Raw genomic sequence first — 25,515 nt, forward strand, 5'->3', positions numbered from 1 at the left:
GTAAGAAATAAATTTATTATTATAATTATTATTATTATTATTGAAATTGCAATAAAAACATTAAAAAAAAGAAGAGCCATGCTGTATCAGACCTAGGGTCGCTCTGGTCCAGCACTCTGTTCACACAATGGCCAACCAGCTGTCAACCAGGAATCCACAAGCAGGACATGAATGCAACAACACTCTCGTACCCATGTTCCCCAGCAACTGGTGTACGCAGGCATACTTGCCTCTGAGAACTAGAGGTAGCACATAGCCAACAGGACTAGTAGAGCCATTGATAGCCTTCTCCTGCAGTAATTTATCCAACTCCCTTTTAAAGTCATCCAAATTGGTGCCCATCACTACGTCTTGTGGTAGTGAATTCCATAGTTTAACTGTGCACTATGTGAAGAAGTCCTTCCTTTTATCTATCCTGAATCTCCCAACAATCTGCTTCATAGGATGATCCCTTTGGGTTCTAGTATTTTGAGAGAGGGATAGGAACGTCTCCCTATCCACATTCTCTACACCATGCAACATTTTGTACACCGCTATCCTGTTTCCACCTTTTTTCCCCTAACCTAAACCATCCCAGCTGTTGCTGAGATTATAAACAGCCTTTCAGTTGTTTGGATGTGAAAATCCATGCAAGAGAGAAACCATATTAGGTAGATTGCTGGAAAAGCTTTTCACTGCTTTTTACCCATGGTTGCCCAACAGTGCTCTCATGTCTCCCCTCAGGCTCCTCTTCTCCAGGTTAAACATGCCCAGTTCTTTCAGTCTCTCCTCATAGGGCTTTGTTTCCAGACCCCTGATCATCCTGGTTGCCCTTCTCTGAATCCCCTCCAGCTTGTTCAGATGTAGTGCCCCGGGTGAAGAGTGCCATAGTCAATTTTGTAAGGCCAAACAGAATTTATGGGGCCTGTTGCAGGTGTGATCTCCATCGAGAATTACATTGCTCAAAACCATGTTCTTTCAGCCATTGTGCCACAGTTTGCACAAGCCCGTATGCAGAAGCCACACTCTGAGCAGTGGCCGTGCAAGTATACAGCGCAGCACAACTACCACAGGTTTCACATTATTTTTTACCTTTAAAAATAATAAAGAAAAGTTATAAATGCTGATGAAATCTGGCAGCAAACATCTACGGAGACTCAAAAAGCTCTCGGATTTTGCATGAAAACAAGCTAAATTTGGCACTATTGAGTCTCTGTAGCGGTTTGCCACTGAATTTTGGCATCAAACCACCATTTGTTTGTTTGCTCCTGGAATGCGGCGCGTGGGGGGAATTTAACACTCTGGTTTGCATGATCACCGTCGTCCATTGCTTAGTAAGGTATGACGTGCTGTAGCTGTGTACACCAAATTGCCAATTCAAGCCCCAATGACAGCTTGTCATGTTGTCCGACCCCAGATGGGAGTGGTTATTTGAGGATTAACTCTTCCAATAACCCATGGGCTCTTGTAGGGTTATTTGAGGGTTGCTGGACTCTCAAATCCTGCTGCCTGGGTTTGGACAAGCCATGGCACCTCCCCCTGGGGGTTGAATATTCAAACTGGCTGCTCTCACACACCACAACCCACTGTCTTAAATAATTTTATTTTATTTATTACATTTTTATACCGCCCAATAGCCGAAACTATTGGCTGAGGAATCCTGGGAGCTGTAGGACTTTTCCCCCCCTATCTAAACATCATAGAATGGTGCCCTTAGTTACTTATTTATATAGATGAAATTTAGTCAACCTCCACATAACCAAGATAATCTTAAGATTCTGAGAATGTAAAAAGGAGAATCCTAGTGAATGCCTTTTTTAGCAATTCAGCAAACCCAAATTCCCATGCTCCACTTCAGCAGTTGCTCTGATACACCACACTGGCTCTTCCTTATAGGGTCATTAAGTATTGCTACAGTAGGGCCTGTTCAGACAACACGTTAAATCATGGTTACGCTGCTAACTCTTTTGCAGCAAATGGTTAGTGAGCGTATTTATACCGCGATTATGTAGCCACCATGGTTAGTGATGGTTCACATGACATGCTAAGCCATAATCTTTGGCTCAAAATGCTTAACCACCGTGGCTTAGCGTGTCATCAGAACATGGTCATGATGTACAGGAAACACTTTTGAAGTCTTGAAGACATTTCTGTAAATGCTGCTCCTTATGACAATTTGGGGCTGGTCTAAATACCCTACATCTCATGGTCATGATGTAAACAGAGAAGTATTTAATATGTATTTCTAATGCTTACAGCCCCTTGAAAAAGGCCTTTAAAAGGACACCGGCTGAAACGCATTGGTCTTTGTACAATAAATCTTTTTGCATCCCGAGGACTCGTTTCTCTCTTCTTCTGATCTCAATTGGATGCTTTCCTCCTTTGTTCATGGTGTAAACATAGACATTTTTGTATTGTCAATAATACTGCATGGTAACACCTTGTGAGAATTTCACCTCACAAAGAGAACCAACCTGAATGTCTTGTTCCTTTATCTACTGGTGATTGTATATTTCCATATATATATATTTTACAGAAAAACTATAATTAAAGGTTGATGTATGCACAGATTTTTATAGCCTCTATAATGTTGTTCATCAATAACAATTGTTCATCAGTAACCATTTTCAGCAGGGTGCTGGAAAGGTGAGGCCTGCAGTAGAATACTTACGCAGGGTAACTTTGTAGACAACTATTCAACGCAAGTCAGAACGGAAGGGCTGTCCACCCTCCTTCCTCAAGCATCCTTAGGCTGCAACACTATACATGCTTTCTTAGGAATTAGCCCAACTGAACGCAAGAGGGCTTAATTCTTAGTAGACATGCACTGGATTGCGCTGCAAGTTATTTTATTTTTCATGGTCCAAACAAAAGCTCTGGATATTGACGTTCTTTAACTTGCTCAGTGCTATTGACCAGCCAACGTGACAATAGTTCCTTTATCAAAAACTAAAAGGGTTGATCTAGGTTCTGCCTTCCGTGAGAAGGAGGGGCCGTCCACAAGAAGTAGAGCTTCACTTTTGGAAGGTCCCGTGGCCTGATTTTGGGGTATTGCCCTTTCCCCACAACCTGACAGCTCACCCCATTTAGCAAAGTCTGAATGGGGATGGAGGAGGAGGAGGCAAGGAAATAAGACCAACACCAACGATACATCTTTTATCTGGAGCCAAACCTATATTTGGCAGGTCAATGTTGTTTTTTTACCTGTTGGATTATTGGCTAGGGTGATCATATGAAAAGGAGGACAGGGCTCCTGTATCTTTAACAGTTGTATTGAAAAGGAAATTTCAGCAGGTGTCATTTGTATATATGGGGAACCTGGTGAAATTTCCTCTTTATCACAACAGTTAAAGCTGCAGGTGCCCTGCCCTCCTTTAAATCTGGTCACTCTAGTATAGCTCCTGCAGCTTTAACTTTTGTGATGAAGAGGGAATTTCACCAGGTTCTCCATATAGACAAATGATACCTGCTGAAATTCCCTTTTCTATGCATTTATTAAAGATACAGGAACCCTGTCCTCCTTTTCATAGGGTCACCCTATTATTGACAGGGGTTCCCTTCTCTCAATGGTTTTATCAATAAAAACAAAAAGAGTCCCCAGGCCCATCCCTGCAAATTAGGCCATTCGGATCTCTAACCTGCAGTAATACTGCTGATGTAGAATTGTACTTTGTATATGAAGGTCATCCCAGTGTGTTGCTCATGGGGGTGGGGTCAGTTGTTTATTGGCTCCTCCCCAAGAGCTGCCATTTTGTATCTAGCGCCACCTCCTGGCCACCATTAAGCGTTTGGCTCCAGCGGGTAGATTTTAGGTTCGTATAAAAAAAGTAAATCCCGCAAGCTGAGATTTCCTGCCAGGGCCAATACATGGTATCAGCGAGCAGCTGCCAGGGCCTTAGCTAGGGTGACCATATGAAAAGGAGGACAGGGCTCCTGTATGTTTAACATTTGTAGAGAATAGGGAATTCCAGCAGGTGTCATGTGTATGCATGCAGCACCTGGGGAAATCCCCCACCTCATCACAACAGTTAAAGCTGAAAGAGCCCTGGCTTCTTTTGTAGAGTGACCAGATACAAAAGAGGGCAAGGGTTCTGCAGCTTTAACTGTTGTGATAAAGAGGGAATTTCACCAGGTGCTGCATGCCTACAAATGACACCTGCTGAAATTCCCTTTTCTATCCAACTTTTAAAGATGCAGGAGCCCTGTCCTCCTTTTCATAGGGTCACCCTACCTTAGCATCTCAGGATTCACTCTCCAACCACTCCCAGTTCGTCCCTCCCAAGTATAGCCTCCATTTTACTTTCCCACAATGCCCCCTAGTGTTCCTCTGAGGCATTATGGGAAATTTAAATGGTGGCTATACTGAGCCTCCTCATGGCGCTGATCCAACATTGTAAGGTAAGCTGGCCAGGGCGTAATGACATGGGAAAGAGTTGATATGAGAACGACTGTTCAAGCACACATCCGGTGGTATTCTTCTATTGCCATCTCTTCTTACATTTTTTTTAAAATTGCACCTGTAGTGGCAGAGCAATCGGTCTCACCGCCCAGAGCTTCATTCTTCTCTTAAATTGACTCGCCAGTGTGAATTACAAAGGCAAGAGAAATCACAGTACAATCATGACCATGGGGGTAATCATCATTCCAGTTATCAAACCGTCATGATTAAATCGCAGCAAATGAATTGTTTCAATGGCGCGAATCCAGCATGGGAAGAACTGAGGAATGAACTGGATGTGTCGGTGGCCAATGTTTTGTTTATTCATGTTAATCTCCCCCATTCATATATACAGCCTGGGGAAGTTTAAAGCGGGTAAGGAGAGCTGAACCCTTCCCCACCTTCCTGACAGTCCACAACAAAGAACTTTTCTCCCATCCTGGCTTACTTCCAGTATCTATTTATTGCATTTCTCTCCCACCTTTTTTCCTTCAAGGAGGTGTAGATAATCCTCCATTTTTTCCTCAAACCAACAGTCATATGAAGTAGAGAGTCCATGACGCCCAAAGCCACCCAGTGAGTTGCCACGGCAGAGTGGGGACTAGAACCCAGATCTCCCAACTCTCAGTCCAACACTTTAACCACTACGTCACACTGGCTCTCGGTATTGTGGCTGAATAGAGAGAAGAGCCTGGAAGTGATGGGCAGATGGATTTGGGGAAGGAGTCAGGACCCTCACCCATAAACTCTTTTTGATGTACTATCATTACTGCTGTTACTTATTGTTCATATAGTGCCACCCCGTGTTCATGTTGCTTTACAACCAGGCTGTTGAACCTCTTTCAATCCGAGGGACGCATTCCATTCAGAAAGGCTCTTGGGGCCTTCCAGTAGTGGGTGCGGCCAAAATATCAGCATATTGTAACTTAAAGCCATTACTGCTTATAACGAGAGGCGTTGTACCTTTTCAGAATGGGTAATGGGTTGGCGGGACTGCAATAAAGCTGTAGTGCTGATTGGCTGGTTCTCCTGTCACAAGAACATAAGAAGAGCCCTGCTGGGTCCATCTAGTCCAGCATTCTGTTCACACAGAAGTCCACATGAGCGCAACAGCACCCTCCTGCCCATATTCCACAGCAACTGGTGTACATAGGCTTACCGTCTCAGATACTGGAAGTAGCACAGACTTCAGGACTAGTAGCCACCAACAGCTTTCTGCTCCTAGAATTTATCTAACCCCCTTTTAAAGCCATCTAAATTGGTGCCCATCACCACAACTTGCGGTGGTGAATTCCATAGTTTTACTCTGCGCTGTGTGAAGAAGTCCTTCCTTTGATCTGTCCTGAATCTCCCACCAATCAGCTTCATGGGATGATCCCACTGGGTTCTGGTATGATGAGAAAGGGAGAAAAATGTCTGCCTATCCACATCCTCCAGCAATTTCCGCCTGCTTCCCAAAGCCGGGCTGTGCGCTGATCGGCTGGCCCTTGTGTCAGGCCTTAGCTAGACCTAAGGTTTATCCCGGGGTCATCCCTGTGCATCTAAATGACACACAGGGGATCCCGGGAGCAGGCAGGGACGACCGCGGGATAAACCTTAGGTCCAGCTAAGGCCTCAGTCTCTAAACCATTTATCCTCCCCTACCAGAGCAGATTTCAAGACTTTAAACACACAGTGAGAAAAGGCTTAAAACAAAATGAAATACAGCAGATAACATCCTGCAGGCTTGGGAGGAAAAACACAAGTGCAGCTAATGTTCTGTGGATCAGGCTCTGATAAGTTTGTTATGATGTTCTGTGTTGCCCGTTTATCTCAAAAATCAAATCAAATATTGAGGGTAGGAATGTGGAGAGAGAGAGGTTGAACCCAGGTGGGTCAGAATCGCAGGTTTGAAGTCTCTTTAATTTTTGGCACCAGGCTGAGAAGCATGTTTTGGATCAGGGCCCTCACGACTGCTTTTTTGTCCCGGTAAAAGCGAGGTGCAAAAAAGACCACTGAAATGTGACCCCTGAGACCTTTTCTAACATTAAATTTAGTTTGGGGGCTGAAAAAGCTTGCACACCTCTGTACTGGCGGGTGACCCCCCCCCCAAAATGATCCGTGTCCGTATGCTGCTTCAGTCACGACGCACTGAAGCCTCGGGGATTTTGACAGGACGGAATAACCCTGTTTTGGATTGAGGCCCTAACATTTAGGACTAATGGAGGGGGCGGCCCAGGCTATTCCCTAAAACGGAAACGTAGGTGCGCAGCTCTGCACATACAGGAAGCGAGGCTATGTAGTGAGGTCAAAGAAGGGAGCTTGCGGCAGTGAATTCGGATCAGCCTCTGAATCCTAAAAACTTAACCTAGAACTATTCATGGCGGCTTTTGTTATTTTGGTGAATATAAATCCTAAAGGGTCTCTTTAATTCAGTTCCTTCCAGTCAATAAGGAGCCTCTCTTGCATGGGTTCTCGCATGTGAAATGAGACTTGACCTCTGAGAGAAGCGTCTTCCACAATCCGCGCACTCATGCGGCTTCTCTCCCGTGTGGATTCTCAGATGCCTCATCAGGACTGAGCTCTGACTGAAGCTTTTCCCGCAGTCCGAGCATTCGTAGGGCTTCTCTCCTGTGTGAGTCCTGCGATGGGTTCGAAGGCTCGAGCTGACAATGAAGCACTTTCCGCAGTCCGGGCACTTGTATGGCCTCTCACCTGTGTGGGTTCTCTCGTGCGCCACGAGGTTCCCCCTCTGGACGAAGCTTTTCCCGCAGTCGGTACACTGGTACGGTTTTTCCCCAATGTGGATCTGCTGATGCGTGAGGAGGGCGGTGCTCAGGCTGAAGCTTTTCCCACAATCTGAACATTTATATGGCTTCTCCCCAGTGTGGGTTTCCTCATGGACGATAAGCCTCGAGCGGTGAATAAAGGTCTTCCCGCAATCCGAGCACTGATACGGCTTCTCTCCTGAATGGGCCCTCTCATGTGCTGCTAAGGTTGACTGGTCAACAAAGTTTTTTCCGCACTTAACACAACCGTAAGGTTGTTCCCCCATATGGATTCTTTTATGTACAATAAGGCCCGACCGATGAGTGAAGCTTTTCCCACACTCCAGGCACGCAAACGGCTTCTCTTCTGTGTGGATTCTCTGATGCGCATCAAAAGTGGTTTTATGACGGAACAGCTTCCCACAGTCCGGGCAGGTGTATGGTTGCTCCACTGTGTGCAGTTTCTGATGCCTGTAGAGATGCGAGCTCAGCCGGAACCGTTTCCCACAGTGGGAACATGGAAAGGGCTTCTCTCCCGTGTGGGTTCTCTCGTGCGCAACAAGGTTGGATCGGTAATGGAAGCTTTTTCCGCACTCAAGACATTTGTGAAGTTTCTCAGGCGCATTGGCTTCGTCACAGGAAGCAAGGACAGAACCCTGGCTACACGTTTTCTCACATTCAGTGACTGCCCCTTCTGCCTCAACTTTATTATGGATTCTCTGGTGTTCAGTGATTTTGCCAAAGTCCTTGTAGACGCCTCCACAAGAAGCGGATTTCCTGGCTGGATTCCCAGGCTGACTTTCAGCATCCCTGACTTTCAGCATCATTTCCTCTGGTGTGCGCATGCCCTCCACCTCGCTCGCTGACCTGTCACCTAAACAAAATAGAAGCAGCAGGTTATGGAATGTGGAAGGGGCCATTAACCACATCTTAAGAATGAGAAGGGCTGGGTGCCATCTATAATTCTAGGCAGGGCAGAAAAAAGGCACCGTATTTGTATTTGGTACTGCCTGTAGGATCCTGAGATGTTCAGCGATGACCTTAAAATAAAAGCAAGTTTCTAGTCCTCATGGGTCGAAAGTACAAGGGGAATGCCTGGTAAACGATCTAAAGCAGGGGTGTTGAACGTCTTTCAGCCCCAAGGCAGAATGTAATTCCAGAGAAGCTCTGGGGTGTGTGTGTTGCATTCCAGGTGTGGGCGGGGCCAAATGGCAAAAGGAGGCGGGACCAATGGCAAAAAGAGGAGGGGCAAAATAATAAAAATGCCAGCATAGTTTAGCTTTAAGCTCTTCCTACCAATAACTAAGTCTGAGGAGAGGGATTTAAACTGGGGGAGGGGGTGAAGCCAGAAAACCACCCAATGATATGTGATCAGTAGAAAGGGGTGTGGCCATACGGGGCCCATCAGCCTGAAGTTCAGCACCCCTGATCTAAAGCCAGAGTGGGTGGTTCAGCAGCCAGAGGGGTACTGCCAATGGCCCATGGGGGAAAGGGAATGGCCACTTCAGAGCAAATTAGGAGTGACAAAAAACCACAGACCTTCGCCAGGTTGATTCTTATTATTATTATTATTATTATTATTATTATTATTATTATTATTATTATTATATTTATTTGTATCCTGCCTTTTGCCCAATGCTGGGCCTCAAGGCGGCATATTGGCTTGTTGCATTACTGGGTATGATACAAGTTTTGAGTGCACCCTGGTGCTTTCTCCCATATCACTGAATAAATGGCATGCACTCCGGGGGTAGGGGGTGAGTAGAATTCAGCCCCTGGGGACACTGCTGCAGAGAGGAACAACTTTTGTCCTCTAGTCTCTGATGCTGGATGTCTCAGCCACCGCTGCTTGGGGATTCTAAAGTGGTGTGTGTGTGTGTGTGTGTGTACAATGCACAAGCCTCCTTCCACACATCAGAATGAGAGAAACTTCATTCAGTGGAGGCTGGTGGCTCCGATGTCAATGGGGCTCTGAATCCCCTACGAGTCGCAGTCAGAATCATAGAATAGTAGAGTTGGAAGGGGCCTATAAGGCCATTGAGTCCAACCCCCTGCTCAATGCAGGAATCCACTTTAAAGCATCCCCGACAGATGCCTGTCCAGCTGCCTCTTGAAGGCCTCTAGGGTGGGAGAGCCCACAACCTCCCTAGGTAACTGATTCCATTGTCGTACTGCTCTAACAGTCAGGGAGTTTTTCCTGATGTCCAGCTGGAATCTGGCTTCCTGTAACTTGAGCCCGTTATTCCGGATCCTGCAGTCTGGGAGGATCGAGACGAGATCCTGGCCCTCCTCTGTGTGACAACCTTTTAAGTATTTGAAGAGTGCTATCATGTCTCCCCTCAGGCTTCTCTTCTCCAGGTTAAATATGCCCAGTTCTTTCAATCTCTCCTCGTAGGGCTTTGTTTCCAGACCCCTGATCATCCTGGTTGCCCTCCTCTGAACACGCTTGCTTAGCTTTGCTTTTAGTCTTATCTATGTATTGATCTTTAGTTTGCTAGATGAATAAAAGCTTTGGACTTTTAACCACTTGTGTTGTAATTGCCTCTGAAATCCGAATCTTAATTAATTGGCAAAACACCATCCAAGGTGCAATAGCTGCTTTAGAGTTCTAACTGACACTCAGAGTGGATTCACTGCCCCACCGATATCAGAGCCACCAACCTCCACTGTCTTCATGAGCCAATAACAACACACAATTTAGTGGGGGGGGGGAATGTTGTCTTGTGTCTGGCCAATTGCTGCTGGAGCAGGAGGTTGATTTCCAGATTCCACAGAAAACTTCAGGCAGCTGAAGAACCCTGTGTAACCCACAAAAGGTGGTTGAGCTGGAGATTTTGCCTTACTTTTTGGAGGGGTGGGGTTAATATTTTTGGAGCAATTGGCCCTCCCAGCTTCTCCCTTTGAATCATTGGTGCTGAACTTTAGATTAAAGTAGTTATCTAGAGAGGAAGAGGAGTGCTGTTACTTTAAAGTTCCATATACAGTATATTAATGGCACTGTAAGAATATCAACAATAACAACAAATGTGACCCATAGAAAAGACAGGGATGGTATAGTGCAAGGATGGGCATTTTCTTTTGCAGTAAATTGCCCCCATTGAGCAACATTAGCCAATAATAACAGTCACAGAGAAGCTCAAAACTTGAAGGTAGGAATAACCCCAAAGCAAATGAATCCAGATTAAAAGCCCATGGCATCCTGCCTGCATCCTTGCTTCCTATCTATGCATGCTTCCTGGGCATATGTGAATTCAGAGAGGCTTTACTTTGGAGTAAACATATGATCCGATAGAGACCTCCCTCCAGTTTGGCAGCCTAAGAACATAAGAGGAGCCGTGATGGATCAGACCGAGGGTCCATTCTGTTCACACAATGGCCATGCAGCTGCTCCAATGGGAAGCCCACAAGCAGGACATGAGTGCAACAGCACCCTCCCACCCATGTTCCCCGGCAACTGGTGTGCATAGACACACCGCCTCTGATCCTGGAGGTTAGGTAGTATATAGCCATTAGGACAAGTAGATCTGGATCGCCTTCTCCACCAGGATATGGAGATGTCCAGATGTCTTGGACTTGGAAGTCCCATCATCCCCAGACAGCATGCTGGGAATACATCCGAAGGGCGCCAGGTTGGGGAAGTCTCTGTCTGGAGACAAGCAGGACCGGCTCCCTCTGCCCAAACCCGAGAGCTTCTCTTCAATCCTGGTTCCGAAAGAGACCGATTGCAGAGGAGGAAGCTGGACACCGGCGGGTCCCCCCTTCCCCGCCAGCCTTTCTTTCGCAACAGTCCCGATCCTTCTGGGCTCTCCTCGTACCTTGGAACCGTAATTGCTCCAGCCTCTTCTCTCTCTCCAGATGCGGTTCACACGAGCGATCGCGCAGGGTTCCTTTCTCGCTCCGATTCCGCGCTTCACATGGGGAGGGGAGCCGAGCCCGCTCCGGATCCAGCCATCCCCTGACCTAGGAAGCAGAGAGGGAAACCAGGAGCAACAACATGCAGAGGCGGTGAGGGTTTCCTCGGCTAGGCCAGAGCCCTCTGCTGGTCGCAGCCCAAGGAGGTGGCCGCCGCTTCCCTTTGCTTCCCCGGTCTCCGAAGTAAAATCCAGCAAAAATCTGCGGATTGGAATTGGGGACCGGAAAAGAAGACCACTTTGCCTGGGGCATGCTGGGAGTTGTAGGCCTTTTTTTCTGTCTAAACATGCATAGCATTGCGCCTTTAAAGGGCGCAATCCTATGCATGTTTAGACAGAAAATAGGGTGACCCTATGAAAAGGAGGACAGGGCTCCTGTATCTTTAACAGTTATATAGAAAAGGGAATTTCAGCAGGTGCCCTTTGTATGCATGCAGCACCTGGTGAAATTTCCTCTTCATCTCAACAGTTAAAGCTGCAGGAGCCCTGCCCTCTTTTGTATCTGATCACTCTAGTATAGCTCCTGCAGCTTTAACTGTTGTGATGAAGAAGGAATTTCACCAGGTGCTGCATGCATACGAAGGACACCTGCTGAATTCCCTTTTCTTTGCCACTGTTACAGATACAGGAGCCCTGTCCTCCTTTTCATATAGTCACCCTACAGAAAAGGTCTTACAACTCCTGGCATAGCCAGTGGTCAGGGATTGTTTTAAGTGACCAGGAGCCTTTGGGGCAATCCTACACCTGTTTAGACAGAAAAAAGTCCTACACATCTTCAGCAGGAGAGGCTGTGGATGTGTTGAATCGGTGCCTGGCTGCGACAATGGACTGGATGAGGGCTAATAAACTGAGACTCAATCCAGACAAGACTGAGATGCTGTTAGTAGGTGATTCCGCTGACAGGATGGGGGGTGTTCTACCGTTTCTGGATGGGATTGCACTCACCCTGAAGGAACAGGTTCGTAGCTTGGGGGTTCTTTTAGATCTATCATTGTCATTTGAGGTTGGTGGCCCAGCTACGCCCCTATCTGGACAGGGATAACCTGGCTTCAGTTGTCCATGCGCTGGTAACTTCCAAGTTAGATTACTGCAATGCACTCTACGTAGGGCTGCCTTTGAAGACGGTTCAGAAGTTGCAGCTTGTGCAAAATGCAGCGGCCAGATTGATTTCGGGAACCAGAAAGTTCGACCATATAACACCTGCTCTGGTCCGCTTGCACTGGCTGCCTGTATGTTTCCGAGCCCAATTCAAGGTGCTGGTTTTGACCTATAAAGCCTTACATGGCTTGGGACCAAAATACCTGATGGAATGCCTCTCCCAACGTGAATATATCCGGTCACTACATCTAAGGTCCTCCTCCGGGTGCCTCCTCCGAGCGAGGCTCGGAGTATGGCAATGAGGGACAGGGCCTTTTCGGTGGGGCCCCCAGACTGTGGAATGATCTCCCTGACAAGGTTCGCCTGGCGCCAACGCTATCTTTCCAGCGCCAGGTTAAGACTTTCCTCTTTGCCCAGGCATATGGCAGAACATCTTAATCACCCACATGTTTAGTTTTTTAATGGTTTTTAATGCTTTATGTATGTATGTTCTGTGTTTTAAAATTTTAAATTTTGTATACTTGTTTTTATCTCAATTTTAGAATTTCTGTAAACTGCCCAGAGAGCTCTGTCTATGGGGGCAATATATAAATGTAATAAATAAATAAATACAATCCTAAATATCCACCCAGAGAACATTAGTTTAGAAATGTAGTAAACAATAAATAAAGATCCACGTCCCTCTGGAGGGATGCCGAAAGTTATAGGACTTGTTTCTCTAGGACGTGCATAGGATTTCACCCTAAATATCTGAAGCTGCGATCCTGTACTCTGGGGGTAAAGTCCACTGCAAGGCCTACTTACAGTAATCCCACTGAAATGAATGGGATTTAAGTTAGTCATGACCAGCTTAAGTCCCACTCATTTCAATGGGAGTACTGTAAGTAGGACTTTTCTTTTCCCTATAGCCTACAAATATTGAGTTTGTTCTGACTCTATACTGTTTAGCTTCACCCTACCCGGTGCCTGTTTACACTTCCCTGTGCCTGTTCGCATTCTCCTTCCCTCTTTATTGTTTACTACAATTTATTAGGTTGTAAGCCTACGTGGCAGGGTCCTGCTATTTACTGTGTTATCTGTACAGCACCATGTACATTGATGGTGCTATATAAATAAATAAATAAATAAATAATAATAATAATAATGATGATGTTGGATTTTACTCCAAGGGGTAAGTCACCTGATTTCTACTAGATGTTTTGGACTATAATTCTGATTATTATTATTATTGTTGTTATTTTAGATATCTTAAGACGCCTGTCTCAAAAAGACTCCAGGTGTTTTCAACAATGCCTGGCCACTAGTTATGCTGGCTGGGGCTTATGGGCATTGCAGTCCAACATAACCTGGAGGTCGGCACCAAGTCACCTATACCTGTTGTAGATTTTACCTGGGTGGGAGTCAACAGACTTCGAAAGGCACCAAAGGCCCAAGAGGGAGGTACTGTTGTGGATGGTTTGTGTGCCTAGGGAAGACAAGCCCTTCAGGTACACGCAACTATATCGGGGGGTGGGAGGGGGGGAAAAGATAAAAGCTCTAAATGTGCAGTGGTTTCCTGAGGTAATAGCAGATGGCTACTAAGGTGAAGGCCTTCTCTTTTGCATGAAACCTAGGGTTGTGTACTCTGGGGTTATTTGGGTTTTTAAAAGACATGAATTCATTTTAATGTGTCTGTATGTTTGTTTATTTATTTATTTTATTACAGCAGTAACATCTTCAGTCACTAGGTGGCAAACTTCCTTACCAGTGCATACAGTTTGAAGTCAAGAGAGAGTAATAAAGTGAGGGACAGAATTGTATGGACAGCACACCCTCAAGGGAATGGAGTAAACAGCCCTTTACCTCATGGGGCTATAGGGGTGCACCATGGCATGGGCCATGCCTAGGGGTGCCAGTGGGCATGGTTTCACATATAGCTTCATCCTACATACCCGTTTCCCTCAAATTATCCCCTTAGTGTAAAGCTGTTGTTGTTATTAGCTAAATCACACCCCGGCAGCGCTCTTACGATCCTTTGCATACCAGGAAAAGGGTTTTTTTTGGGGGGGGGATGTAAAAAATCATTAAAAATCAACGGATGACCCAATCCGATTCAAATTTGGTATGCTGAAAGCCCTCCTTAATTTCTATTAATATGCAATTTTGATGTCTTTATCTTTAAAACTTATGCAGATGTAAGTGTTTGTTTAATTTGTAGTTTAAACATATCAAATCCTCCTCCTGCGCCCCCAGTGGCCGCTCGGAGAACAACAAAAGATTCGCTCTTAAAGGGGCCTCTAAGGCCATCGAGTCCAACCCACCTGCTCAATGCAGGAACCCACCTTAAAGCATCCATGACAGATGGTTGTCCAGCTGCCTCTGTGTGGGAGAAGAGCCCACCACCTCCCTAGGTCATTGGTTCCATTGCTGTACTGCTCTAACAGTCAGGAAGTTTTTCCTGATGTTCAGCCGGAATCTGGCTTCCTGTCACTTGAGCCCATTATTCTGTGTCCTGCACTGTGGGAGGATTAAAAAAAAGGAATATTCTGGAAGAGACAAAAGAAGATGTTACTCTGGCTCAGTTCAGGCAACGTAGGATATCTTTTTTTTACTAAGGATATCTCAATGGTGGTGTAAAAACTCCACCGTGGAGTTCTAAAACCACTGCTGAGATATCCTTAGTAAAAAAAAAAGATATCCCGTGTTGTCTGAACTGAGCCAGAGTAACATCTTCTTTTGTCTTTTTCAGAATATTCCTTTTTTTCTTTTTCTTTTTCACTAAGGATATCCCAGAAACCAAGAACACGTTTTAAATGGATCCCTTTCTAAATGGATTCCGGAACGTCTATTCTTATCAACAATATTAATATATTAAATACCTTACAAAGGGCGTACAAATCAGTAAAACAATGAAAACAATCAATAATACCAAAACAATCAATAATACAACAACCCCAATAGCAAGAGTAGATTTAAAAATCAAAACCTAATACCAGCACCATTTTACCTAAACAGTAGAACTGCAACCTTTAATCTGAGTTATTAATTGGTTAACCCCCAAATGAGAGAAAAGAGAAGCCAATTGTTTTTTTAACCAACTAAAAAAGGCATTCTCAATTAATTTGGCATTCTTCTCCTTTTTTTATGTTAGTTGCATTTCAGAAATATTCCCCCTTCACTCACGCAAGAGGATTCCTCTTCTAAGATGGAGCCTCTTGTGAAATATACACTCGCCATCTAAAAATGAAGAAACTATACTTTAAAAAAAAATGTTTTGCCGTCTGCGCATTGATGCCGGTTTAATAGGTTGCACAAACAAATAGAAGGCAGTAGTTTTTAAATGACTAATATATATAGGGTGCCAAAACGCACACAACTACTCGAACCACTAGTGGAGAAGGATGATTAACAAGAAACCCATTTATTATTACACAAAAATTACAAAAAAGCTGATGTAAGTTGCTTTCCGCGTTTTTCTTCAGACCATAAACAGCCTTCAATTGGAGGGGTTTTCTCCCCCACAAGAAAGTTTTTTGAGGATGAATATCCTATAATTGACGGTTTAACCTGATAGGGCGTTTGTTCCGAGGAAGCTTGAGCAGTGAAAACGGGAAGTTTATTGCAAAATCCTGTCAACAACTTACAACGCTGGAAAGAATAAAATATAATAAGAACAAACCTTATTTATAATATATCTGTGAACATATGTTTATGTACTGATGTATAGCCAAATGTGTTTAATAGACTAAAGTGTGTTAGTGTGTCTTTGGTGGGCTATATTAGAGACTTGCATTGTCTTATAGTAGGAATAGCATTCCAATTATTGGTTTATTGTATTATAGTACCCAACACCACTATTGTCTAATAACTATGGGATACATCAGTTTTTTTGTAATTTTTGTATAATAATAAATGGGTTTCTTGTTAATCATACTTCTCCACTAGTGGTTCGAGTAGTTGTGTGCGTTTTGGCACCCTATATATATTAGTCATTAGGTTTAATAGGTTGATCAGTTAATTAGGGTGCAATCTTGTGCATACTTAGACAGAAAAATGTCGTAGAACTCCATTTTGGTGAGGTAATGCTGTGAGCTGCAAGACTTTTCCCCCCGTCTAAACATACATAGGATTGTGCCTTTAATCAGCTAACTGGGTAGCAGCTGTAGCTGCGTGAAGCTAACCAGCAAAGTGGTTAGCAAACCTCTTGGGGAAGAGTCCCAAGGTTGTTCCATCACACATGAGAAGCTCCTGACAGTGTTACTACACAGCTTCACTTCCCGTGAAGGAAGGGCCTGGAGCAGAATCTCCCTGGGGACCCGTGACGATTCTTATATGAGGACATAGTCCTGCAGGTCACCCAATGGACTGTGCCAGCATCCGGGCCTTCACGCGGTCCCTATCCCGTGTGGATCCTCAGATGGGCCTTCAGTTTTGAACTCTGGTTGAAGCATTTCCCACAATCGCCGCAGCTGTACGGCTTCAGCCCCTTGTGAATCCGAACGTGGGTCACGAGGCTGCCCTTGACGTTGAAGGTTTTGCCGCAGTCGGGACATTCGAAGGGCTTCTCGCCGGTGTGGATCCTCCGGTGCCGCACCAGGTCAGAGTTCATACTGAAGGACTTCCCGCAGTCCGAGCACCTGAACGGCTTCTCCCCCGTGTGGATCCGGTGGTGCCGGATGAGGTCGTAGTTCATCCGGAAAAACTTCCCGCAGTATGAGCACTCGTAGGGTTTCTCGTCTTTGTGGATCCTGTAATGCCGGAAGAGCCCGTACTTGGTGCTGAAGGATTTCCCGCATTCTAAGCATTCGTACGGTCTCTCCCCGGTGTGGGTTTTGTCATGCCGGATGAGTTTATCCTTCTTTCGGAAGGATTTCCCACAGACCAAGCATTTGAACGGTTTATCGTCTAGGTGGGTTCTCCCGAGAGCCACAGGGTTTGAGCTCTCTTCAAATTTAGTCAGGGACACTGGCTCCTCCCCACCTACAGTTTCATTCAGTTCTTTGTAGCTCCCCGTACTAGAAATGGATGGATCCATCCTTTGCCTCCAATTGCTTCCCTGTGGCCTCCACGTTCCACGGAGGCCCCCAGTGGCTTCTGCCTGCTTGTGGGGCTTGGGCCTGTTCCCTGGGGCTCTCTCGTCAGAAATCCCATGCGCTGCTTGTGCAGAGCTTTCCTGCCCATGAGCCTCACTGCTGCTCACACAACGTTCACCTGAAGAAAGAAGGGGGAGGTTCCAAACGTGAAACATTTCCTGAACCTTGGAGTTATATCATCATAATCCCCTCTATTACTGATGTTTCGGCCGTGAGTGCCAATCCCATTCTGACAGGGGCATGCTGGGAAGAGAAAATATTCTCATGTGCCTGAAAATATTCTCATGTGCATTTCAGAAAGGACTTTCCTTCCTTGGGAGACACTTCTCTTTTTCCAAATGTGTCACAAAGAATCCTTCAAATGCAGCTTCTCTCTTAAAATGCTCCATTCTTTGTTATGAAAATGTTCAACTGGGGAAAAAAGTTAATTTCCATCAGAAAATTTTCTAATGCCCTAGAGCTGCGGTGGGGCAACTTGTAGCTTCCAGATGTTTTGGCTTAGAACTCCCATTATAGAATCATAGAATAGTAGAGTTGGAAGGGGCTTCTAAGGCCATGGAGTCCAACCCCCTGCTCAATGCAAGAAACCACCCTAAAGCATCCCTGACAGATGGTTGTCCAGCTGCCTCTTGAAGGCCTCTAGTGTGAGACAGCCCCCTAGGTAATTGGTCCCATTGTCGCATTGCTTTAACAGTCAGGAAGTTTTTCCTGATGTCCAGCTGGAATCTGGCTTCCTGTCACTTGAGCCCGTTATTCCGTGTCCTGCACTCTGGGAGGATCGAGAAGATATCCTGGCCCTCCTCTGTGTGACAACCTTTTAAGTATTTGACGAGTCATCAGCCCTAACCAGCATAGTCAATAATGAGGAATGCTTGGCGTTGCAGGCAAAAACATCTGGAACACCACTAGCGGCTCACTGCCCCCCTGACAGAGTTGGGCATGTTTATTTTAATTGTGTTCAATAAATAACAAAGCTTAAATAAGGCCCCTGTATTCATTTTTTGCCTTGATACACTGTAAGTACTTGACCTGAAATATTTGAGGAAAAATGATAAACCACACTTGGTGTGCAAACCTCTGCATGTTGGACTTTTTTCTGTCTAAACATGCTGAAGATTGCACCCTTCATGTGATTTCAGTGTGATTTATTACATTAGGGTGACCATATGAAAAGGAACACAAGACTCCTGTGTCTTTAACAGTTGCATAGGAAAGGGAATTTCAGCAGGTGTCGTTTGTATGCATGCAGCACCTGGTGAAATTCCCTCTTCATCACAACAGTTAAAGCTGCAGGAGCTATACTAGAGTGACTGGATTTAAAAGAGGGCAGGGCACCTGCAGCTTTAACTGTTGTGATGAAGAGGAAATTTCCCCGGGTTCCCCATATATACAAATGACACCTGCTGAAATCCCCTTTTCTATGCAACTGATACAGGAGCCCTGTCCTCCTTTTCATAGGGTCACCCTATATTACATAGAATGTGTTACCAGAATACTGAGTCACCTGAAAAACATTAACTACAACTTTGAAGCTACCAAGTTGGCCTAATATTGTATTTATTTTTATTGATTGATTACATTTCTATGACATTCATCAGCTGACGCTCTCTGGGTGGTACACAGCAATTAAAACTAGAGCATCCATAACAAAATACGGCATCACACGTAAAAGTTTAAAATTGCAGTATAGAATTACAAACTACAAGCTTGGAGGATGGCAACAAGAGAAAGGGCCTTTTCTGTGGTGGCCCCCCAATAGTGGAGCAATTTCCCTGACGAGGCCCGCCTGGCGCTGACACTGTTATCTTTTCGGCGCCAGGTCAAGACTTTTCTCTTCTCCCAGGCATTTGGTAATATGTAATTAGCCTGGGTTTGGTTTTGCATGTTTTTGTGGTTTTAAATTGTATGTTTTTGTGATTTTAAATTCTTGTATATTATTTTTAAGTGTTTTTATCCTATGTAAACCGCCCAGAGAGCCTCAGCTATGGGGCGGTATACAAATTTAATAAATAATAATAATGTACTAAATAATAAACCGAAATAAAACCAAGCAGCAACGCAGAGATGTAAAATGCAATAGCAGATTTAAAACAACAGAGCTAAAACACTAAAATGCTAGGGAAAATAAATATTAGCAATTGGCACCTATTCACTGTCAGAATAAATGGATGAAACGGAAACATTTTCCCCCAGAAAAGAAAGCACTGGGAAATTTTCTGCCCCACGTCAGGGGCAGGAAATCTGTTCTTGACATACTAGCATGGAGTAGATGCAGCCCTGACAGTACTTACCCACCAAGCCAGGGTTTCTTTCGCCCTCCTCCCTCACCACATTCCAGATCTGCTTGTCTGCATGCCCCAAGGCAGCCACCTCACCACCGGAAACATTCACAACCACCTCCTGGAAGAGACCAGGACCCTGAAATGGCAAGAATGGTGTGGTTTAAACATTCCTGCTATTTACATTCCCCAGCCAAATGGACAACCAAAAGAGAACAGAGGACGATATTACTAGAAGATATTACTACTACATCGAGAGCCAGTGTGGCGTAGTGGCTAGAGTGTTGGACTGGGAGTCGGGGAGATCCGGGTTCAAGTCCCCACTCAGCCATGGAAGCCCACTGGGTGACTTTGGGCCTGTCATAGACTCTCAGCCCAGCCTATTACCATTTATTGCATTTTTATAACGCCCGACAGAAGAAGCTCCCTGGGCGGTTCACAAAAACTAAAACCATTCAAAGTATAAAACAAACAGTATAAAAACATGGTATAAAATACACATTAAAAACTATACACATTAAAAAAAGGGTTGTTGTTGTGAGGATAAAAATAGAGAGGAGGATTATGTATGCCGCCTTGAGTTCCTTGGAGGAAAAAAGACAGGATATAAATGCAATAAATAAATACATCGTAAGGAATATAAGAACCTAAGAAGAGCCCTGCTGGATCAGACCGAGGGTCCGTCTAGTCCAGTTCTCTGATCCCACAGTGGCCACCAGCTGTCGACCAGGGACCCACAAACAGGACATGGTGCAACAGCACCTTCCCACCCATGTTCCCCAGCAACTGGTGCACACAGGCTTACCGCCTCTGATACTGGAGGTAACACATGGCCATCAGGACTAGTAGCCACTGATGGCCTTCACCTCCAGGAATTTATCCAACCAATTTATCGTTAGAACAAGGTAAATCATTTCTATGCTGTCCTGGGAAGTTCCTCTCGTAGCTGGGCGCCTCCAGCGGGCTGGGCACTGCCGTAACATTTTATACAGAGAGAAAATAATCTATTGGTGCATCAGGAATCCCAGGGCGAACAGAGCCTCACCTGCTCTCCCCAGCCGCCAGCCGCTCGCTGCAGGAAGTCTTCCACCAGGGCCACCGCTTGGACGCAGGTCTCGGGGCGGCGCTCCCTCACTCGGCCCTGGATTCCCTGGGGCAGGACGGCCAGGAACTGTTCCAGGACGACCAGGTCCAAGATCTGCTCCTTGGTGCGCCTTTCGGGCTTCAGCCACTGGCGGCAGAGTTCCCAGAGGCGGCTGCAAACCCCTCGGGGCTCCTCGGCCTCCCTGTAGCGGAGCTGCCGGAAACAATGGCGGTGGTGCTCTGTGCCCAGGGCCGCCTCCCTCTCTTCCTCCACTTTCCCGGAGGGACTCTTCTCTCCCGGGTCCAATCTGTCGTGCCCTTGCTGGGCTGCTCCGTTGAGGCCCGTCCCGTGCTCTTCTCGAGGCTGTTGGTTGGCCACAGGGATGCCCTGAGAGGGGACCAGGGAAGTCTTCAGATCTCCCCACAGAGCCATTTCTGGCAGCTGCGGGTTTCCTGCCCCGGAGTGAGGGGACTCCATGGCCTTGAGGAAGGCCTGCCACTGGGCCTCCCACAGCTGCTGCAGCCCCTCGGGCCCAATGGCTCCCACCCCAGCGGCTGCCTGGGGAACTCTTCCAGACCCCTTGGGTCCCAGCTCAGGTTTGGCATTCAATGGATCCTTCCTCTCCATTTTCGCTCCTGGTTTCGACTGCTGGTCTAGTGCAGGCCGAAACTGGAGGTCCGGGGCCAGGAGCTCTTTCTCATTCCCTTCCGCCATCTCTTCTCGGATGATCCAGACTCAACCCAGTCCCTCCGCCGTCCCGGTCAGCAAGTAGGGGAGAAGCATCTATAAACACTGGCTTTGGGCTTGCGGTTATGGCGGCTCAACAGGACAGACCCAGAAAGGCGGAACCGGCCTCTTCACTGTAGGGCACAAGCCAAAGGGTTTCCAAGCAGTTCTCCTTCCTGAAGGAAGAGAATAAGGATGCCCCAAACGGCAGTGAATCAAATGTGCGTGGAATGATTTTTTATTATTATTTCGAAATGTAAAAGTCACGACGCTACTGCGGAGTGTAAAGTGATGTATGTTGTAAAGTGACACACGCAGGGGCCGAAAAAATCCCCAGTTCAAGTGTAAGTTGATGGGATGGGAGCTAGCAGCGCCCGTTCAGGAAAGAGATCTTGGGGTTGTGGCGGGACAGCTCGATGAAAATGTCCACACCGGGTGCGGCCGCTGTAAAAAATGCAAACTCTATGTTAAGCATAATTACAAAGGGAATTGAGACTCAAACTGCCCATATTTACAATTACATATTTACATATTTACAGTTACAAGATGGGGGATACTTGGCTCAGCAATACTACAAACGAGAAGGATCTTGGAATTGTTGTAGATCGCAAGCTGAATATGAGCCAACAGTGCGATATGGCTGCAAGAAAGGCAAATGCTATTTCAGGCTGCATTAATAGATGTATAGCTTCCAAATCACGTGAGGTACTGGTTCCTCTCTATTCGGCCCTGGTTAGGCCTCATCTAGAGTATTGCATCCAGTTCTGGGCTCCACAATTCAAGGAGGACGCAGACAAGCTGGAGCGTTTTCAGAGGGCAACCAGGATGATCAGGGGTCTGGAAACAAAGCCCTATGAAGAGAGACTGAAAGAACTGGGCATGTTTAGCCTGGAGAAGAGAAGATTGAGGGGAGACATGATAGCACTCTTCAAATACTTAAAAGGTTGTCAGACAGAGGAGGGCCAGGATCTCTTCTCGATCTTCCCAGAGTGCAGGACACGGAATAACGGGCTCATGATAAAGGAAGCCAGATTCCAGCTGGACATCAGGAAAAAATTCTGATGAGCGGTACGACAATGGAATCAGTTACCTAGGGAGGTTGTGGGCTCTCCCACACTAGAGTCATTCAAGAGGCAGCTGGACAACCATCTGTCAGGGATGCTTTAGGGTGGATTCCTGCATTGAGCAGGGGGTTGGACTCGATGGCCTTGTAGGCCCCTTCCAACTCTGCTATTCTATGATTCTATGATATCTTATTGCTCTTATACAAACCTATGGTGCGACCACACTTCGAATACCATGTACAGCTTTGGGTCGCCACACCTAAAAAAAAAGATACTGTAGAGCTGTAAAAAGGGCAGAAAAGGGCAACTGAAATGATCCAAGGGCCTGGAGCATCTCCCTTATGAGGGAAGGTTACAACAGTTGGGATTGTTTAGCTTGGAAAAAAGGAGACTAAGGGGAGACCTGTTAGAGGTGTACAAAATGAGGCATGGTGTGGAGAATATAGATAGGGAGACATTTTTATCTCATAATACTAGAACCCAAAGGGGTCATCCCATGAAGGTGATGGGTAGGAGATTCAGGATAAATAAGAGGAAGGGCTTCTTCATATAGTGCATAGCTAAACTACGGAATTCACTACCACAAGATGTAGTGATGGCCACCAGTTAGGGTGGCTTTAAAAGGGGGTTGGATAAATTCCTGGAGGCGAAGGCTATCAGATGGCTATGTGCCAGTGTCAGAGGCAGTAAGCCTGTATATAACGGTTCCTGGGGAACATGGGCGGGAGGGTGCTGTTACACCGTGTCCTGCCATTGGGTTCCTGGTCAACAGCTGCGTGACCACGGTGTGAACAAAATGCTGGATTACATGGACCCTCAGTCTGATCCAGCAGGGCTCGTCTTATGTTATGTTCAGAGGGCAGGTCTAGAATGAATGGGTGGAAATTTCAGGAAAGCAGCTTTTGGCTAAACGTTAAAAGAAAGTTCTTAACAGTAAGAGTTGTTTCACCACGGAGCAGGCTTCCTCGGGAAGTGGGTGGGCTCTCCTTCACTACAGGTCTTTCACCAATAGCTGGGCAGCCATCTGCCAGGGGTGCTATGGTTGCAAGATTCTTGCACCATAGCCCTGAACATCTGCTCTTTCCATTAGGTGCAACTCTGCTCTTGAAGATTGGGGGAACAGTGTGTGCTGTCAGCTGGAACAGGTGGATGTTCGGGGAAGTACAAAGCGGCAAAAAATAATAATTCAGAGTTGCACAAGCAGTCGAAGAGAGAGTGCATAGCTCAGTGGTACAGTGCATATTTTGCATGTGAAAAGTCCCCGTAGCAGCACCACAACAGGAGTTGTTGGACTGGGAGTCGGGAGATCCAGGTTCTAGTCTCCACTCGGCCATGGAAGCCCACTGGGTGACTTTGGGTCAGTCACAGACTCTCAGTCCAGCCTACCTCACAGGGTTGTTGTTGTTGTGAGGATAAAATGGAAAGGATTATGTATGCCGCCTTGGGTTCCTTGGAGGAAAAAAGGCGGGATATAAATAAATAAACTTTGGGGAAGGAGTTAGGGCCCGACTCAGAAGAATGAGCAGAAGGACTCTGAAACTCAGCAGGGCTGAGGAACCACATTTTGAAGTAAGTGAAGTAATAAGCGTGAACATCTAAACTGGGAGGGAAGGTATCAGGGCCAGATTAAGACATGGTGAGGCCCTAAACCATGTCAAGATTCAGAGGCCCCAGATCATAAAAAGAAAAAGAAAAAGAAAAGGTGTATTACATTATAATAGGAAGGGCAATGAAAGGGTGCCACCCAGCGTTAGAGGGTACTTTAGTTAAACAGTGTTAGATAACCCTCTCTGAAGATGCGTATAAATGAACTAATAAAACAAGTTGATTTGAACTTTTTAAAAACTGGCTCTAGTTTGCACTTATCGCTGCCAATACTGAATTTATTTATTTATTATTGCATTTATCTCCCGCCTTTTTCCCTCCAAGGAACCTAAGGCTCCTCCTCTCCATTTTATCCTCACAACAACAACCCTGTGAGGTAGGTTGGGCTGAGAGTCTGTGACTGGCCCAAAGTCACCCAGTGAGCTTCCATGGCCGAGTGAAGACTAGAACCCGGACCTCCTGACTCACAGTCTGACACTTTAGCCACTACACCACACTGGTTGCCACGTTTTTTCTATATGAGGCATCTCTGCTGTGAGCCACAGCAGACTTTCCAACATATTTAAGCCAGAGCGATTGCATCTTAATTATCTTACATCTTAGTTATATCCAACATATTTAGAGGCCCTGAGCCCTGACTTACTTGGCTTGTTCCTAAATACAGTTCTGGATGGTAGTGGCAGTTAAGGGGACATAGAACATTTACATCCAGTCTAAAATCATCTCACTCAATCACTGGATCTTGTAATTAATCACTGATGCTTCTAGTTAAATTATTTCTCAAATCATCACTGATTATTGATTATTTCTCAACTAATCATTGGCATTTCCCCTTTTGGAAAAAAAAGGGGGGTAGTTAGCACCTGATGAGAAAAAGACTCCTCTCTTCTTGAGACTGTGGAGAGGCAACTGCTGATGGACACTTCACTAGAGTAGGGTGACCATATGAAAAGGAGGACAGGGCTCCTGTATCTTTAACAGTTGTACTAGAAAGGGAATTTCAGCAGGTGTCATTTGTATGCATGTAGCACCTAAGTGAAATTCCCTCTCCATCACAAGAGTTAAAGCTGCAGGAGCCCTGCCCTCTTTTGTATCTGGTCATTCTAGGCAGGGCTCCTGCAGCTTTAACTCTTGTGATGGAGGGAATTTCACTTATATAAATGCCACCTGCTGAAATTCCCTTTTCTCTACAACTGTTAACGTTACAGGAGCCCTGTCCTCCTTTCCATATGGACACTCTACACTAGACGACACTTAACCTGACCTGGTACAAGGTGGACTCCTATGTCCCCGAAGCCAGAGTCTCTGAAAGAACCAAGCACGCAGCCACGCTCCCCAGTCTCCTGCCCCTGATGAGGTGCTTAAAAGACTGCACCCTCTTTTCTTCCACCCTCATTTTATAACATCTCCCCCATGCTTCCCCCCTTTCACTCACCGATGCCTTAGCCATGCTTCAACTCCACCCTGCTCCAAGGCAGTTCACAGAGCCATTTCACTTTCCAGATGGGTGGG

The 25,515-nt window shown here is 45.9% G+C and overlaps 2 protein-coding genes across 2 annotated transcripts; both read right to left on the minus strand.

Annotated features, from left to right (window-relative positions):
- Window positions 1–6,637: 6,637 nt before the first annotated feature.
- On the minus strand, window positions 6,638–10,889 carry LOC134396241 (zinc finger protein 239-like). Its single transcript, XM_063122661.1, has 2 exons — window positions 10,847–10,889; window positions 6,638–8,038 (listed from the first exon to the last, which is right to left on the minus strand). The coding sequence occupies exon 2, from the start codon at window positions 8,007–8,009 to the stop codon at window positions 6,843–6,845; it is 1,167 nt and encodes a 388-aa protein (XP_062978731.1). The 5' UTR covers window positions 8,010–8,038; window positions 10,847–10,889; the 3' UTR covers window positions 6,638–6,842.
- Window positions 10,890–16,153: 5,264 nt separating this feature from the next.
- On the minus strand, window positions 16,154–25,515 carry LOC134396206 (zinc finger and SCAN domain-containing protein 23-like). Its single transcript, XM_063122619.1, has 4 exons — window positions 25,439–25,515; window positions 20,570–21,510; window positions 19,537–19,663; window positions 16,154–17,363 (listed from the first exon to the last, which is right to left on the minus strand). The coding sequence occupies exons 2-4, from the start codon at window positions 21,320–21,322 to the stop codon at window positions 16,549–16,551; spliced, it is 1,695 nt and encodes a 564-aa protein (XP_062978689.1). The 5' UTR covers window positions 21,323–21,510; window positions 25,439–25,515; the 3' UTR covers window positions 16,154–16,548.

The sequence above is a fragment of the Elgaria multicarinata genome, chromosome 3 (assembly GCF_023053635.1).
Source record: "Elgaria multicarinata webbii isolate HBS135686 ecotype San Diego chromosome 3, rElgMul1.1.pri, whole genome shotgun sequence".
NCBI lineage: Eukaryota > Metazoa > Chordata > Lepidosauria > Squamata > Anguidae > Elgaria > Elgaria multicarinata.

Bases quoted from the DNA above. Each gene is read 5' to 3' on its own strand.
- LOC134396241 (XM_063122661.1), bottom strand. From the start codon at position 8,009: ATGCGCACACCAGAGGAAATGATGCTGAAAGTCAGGGATGCTGAAAGT.
- LOC134396206 (XM_063122619.1), bottom strand. From the start codon at position 21,322: ATGGCGGAAGGGAATGAGAAAGAGCTCCTGGCCCCGGACCTCCAGTTT. The intron at 19,664-20,569 runs GTGAGGCTCTGT...TTGCCATTTCAG, and splicing joins CTGGCGGCTGGGGAGAGCAG to GGTCCTGGTCTCTTCCAGGA. The intron at 17,364-19,536 runs GTAAGTACTGTC...TTCTTTCTTCAG, and splicing joins AAGAAACCCTGGCTTGGTGG to GTGAACGTTGTGTGAGCAGC.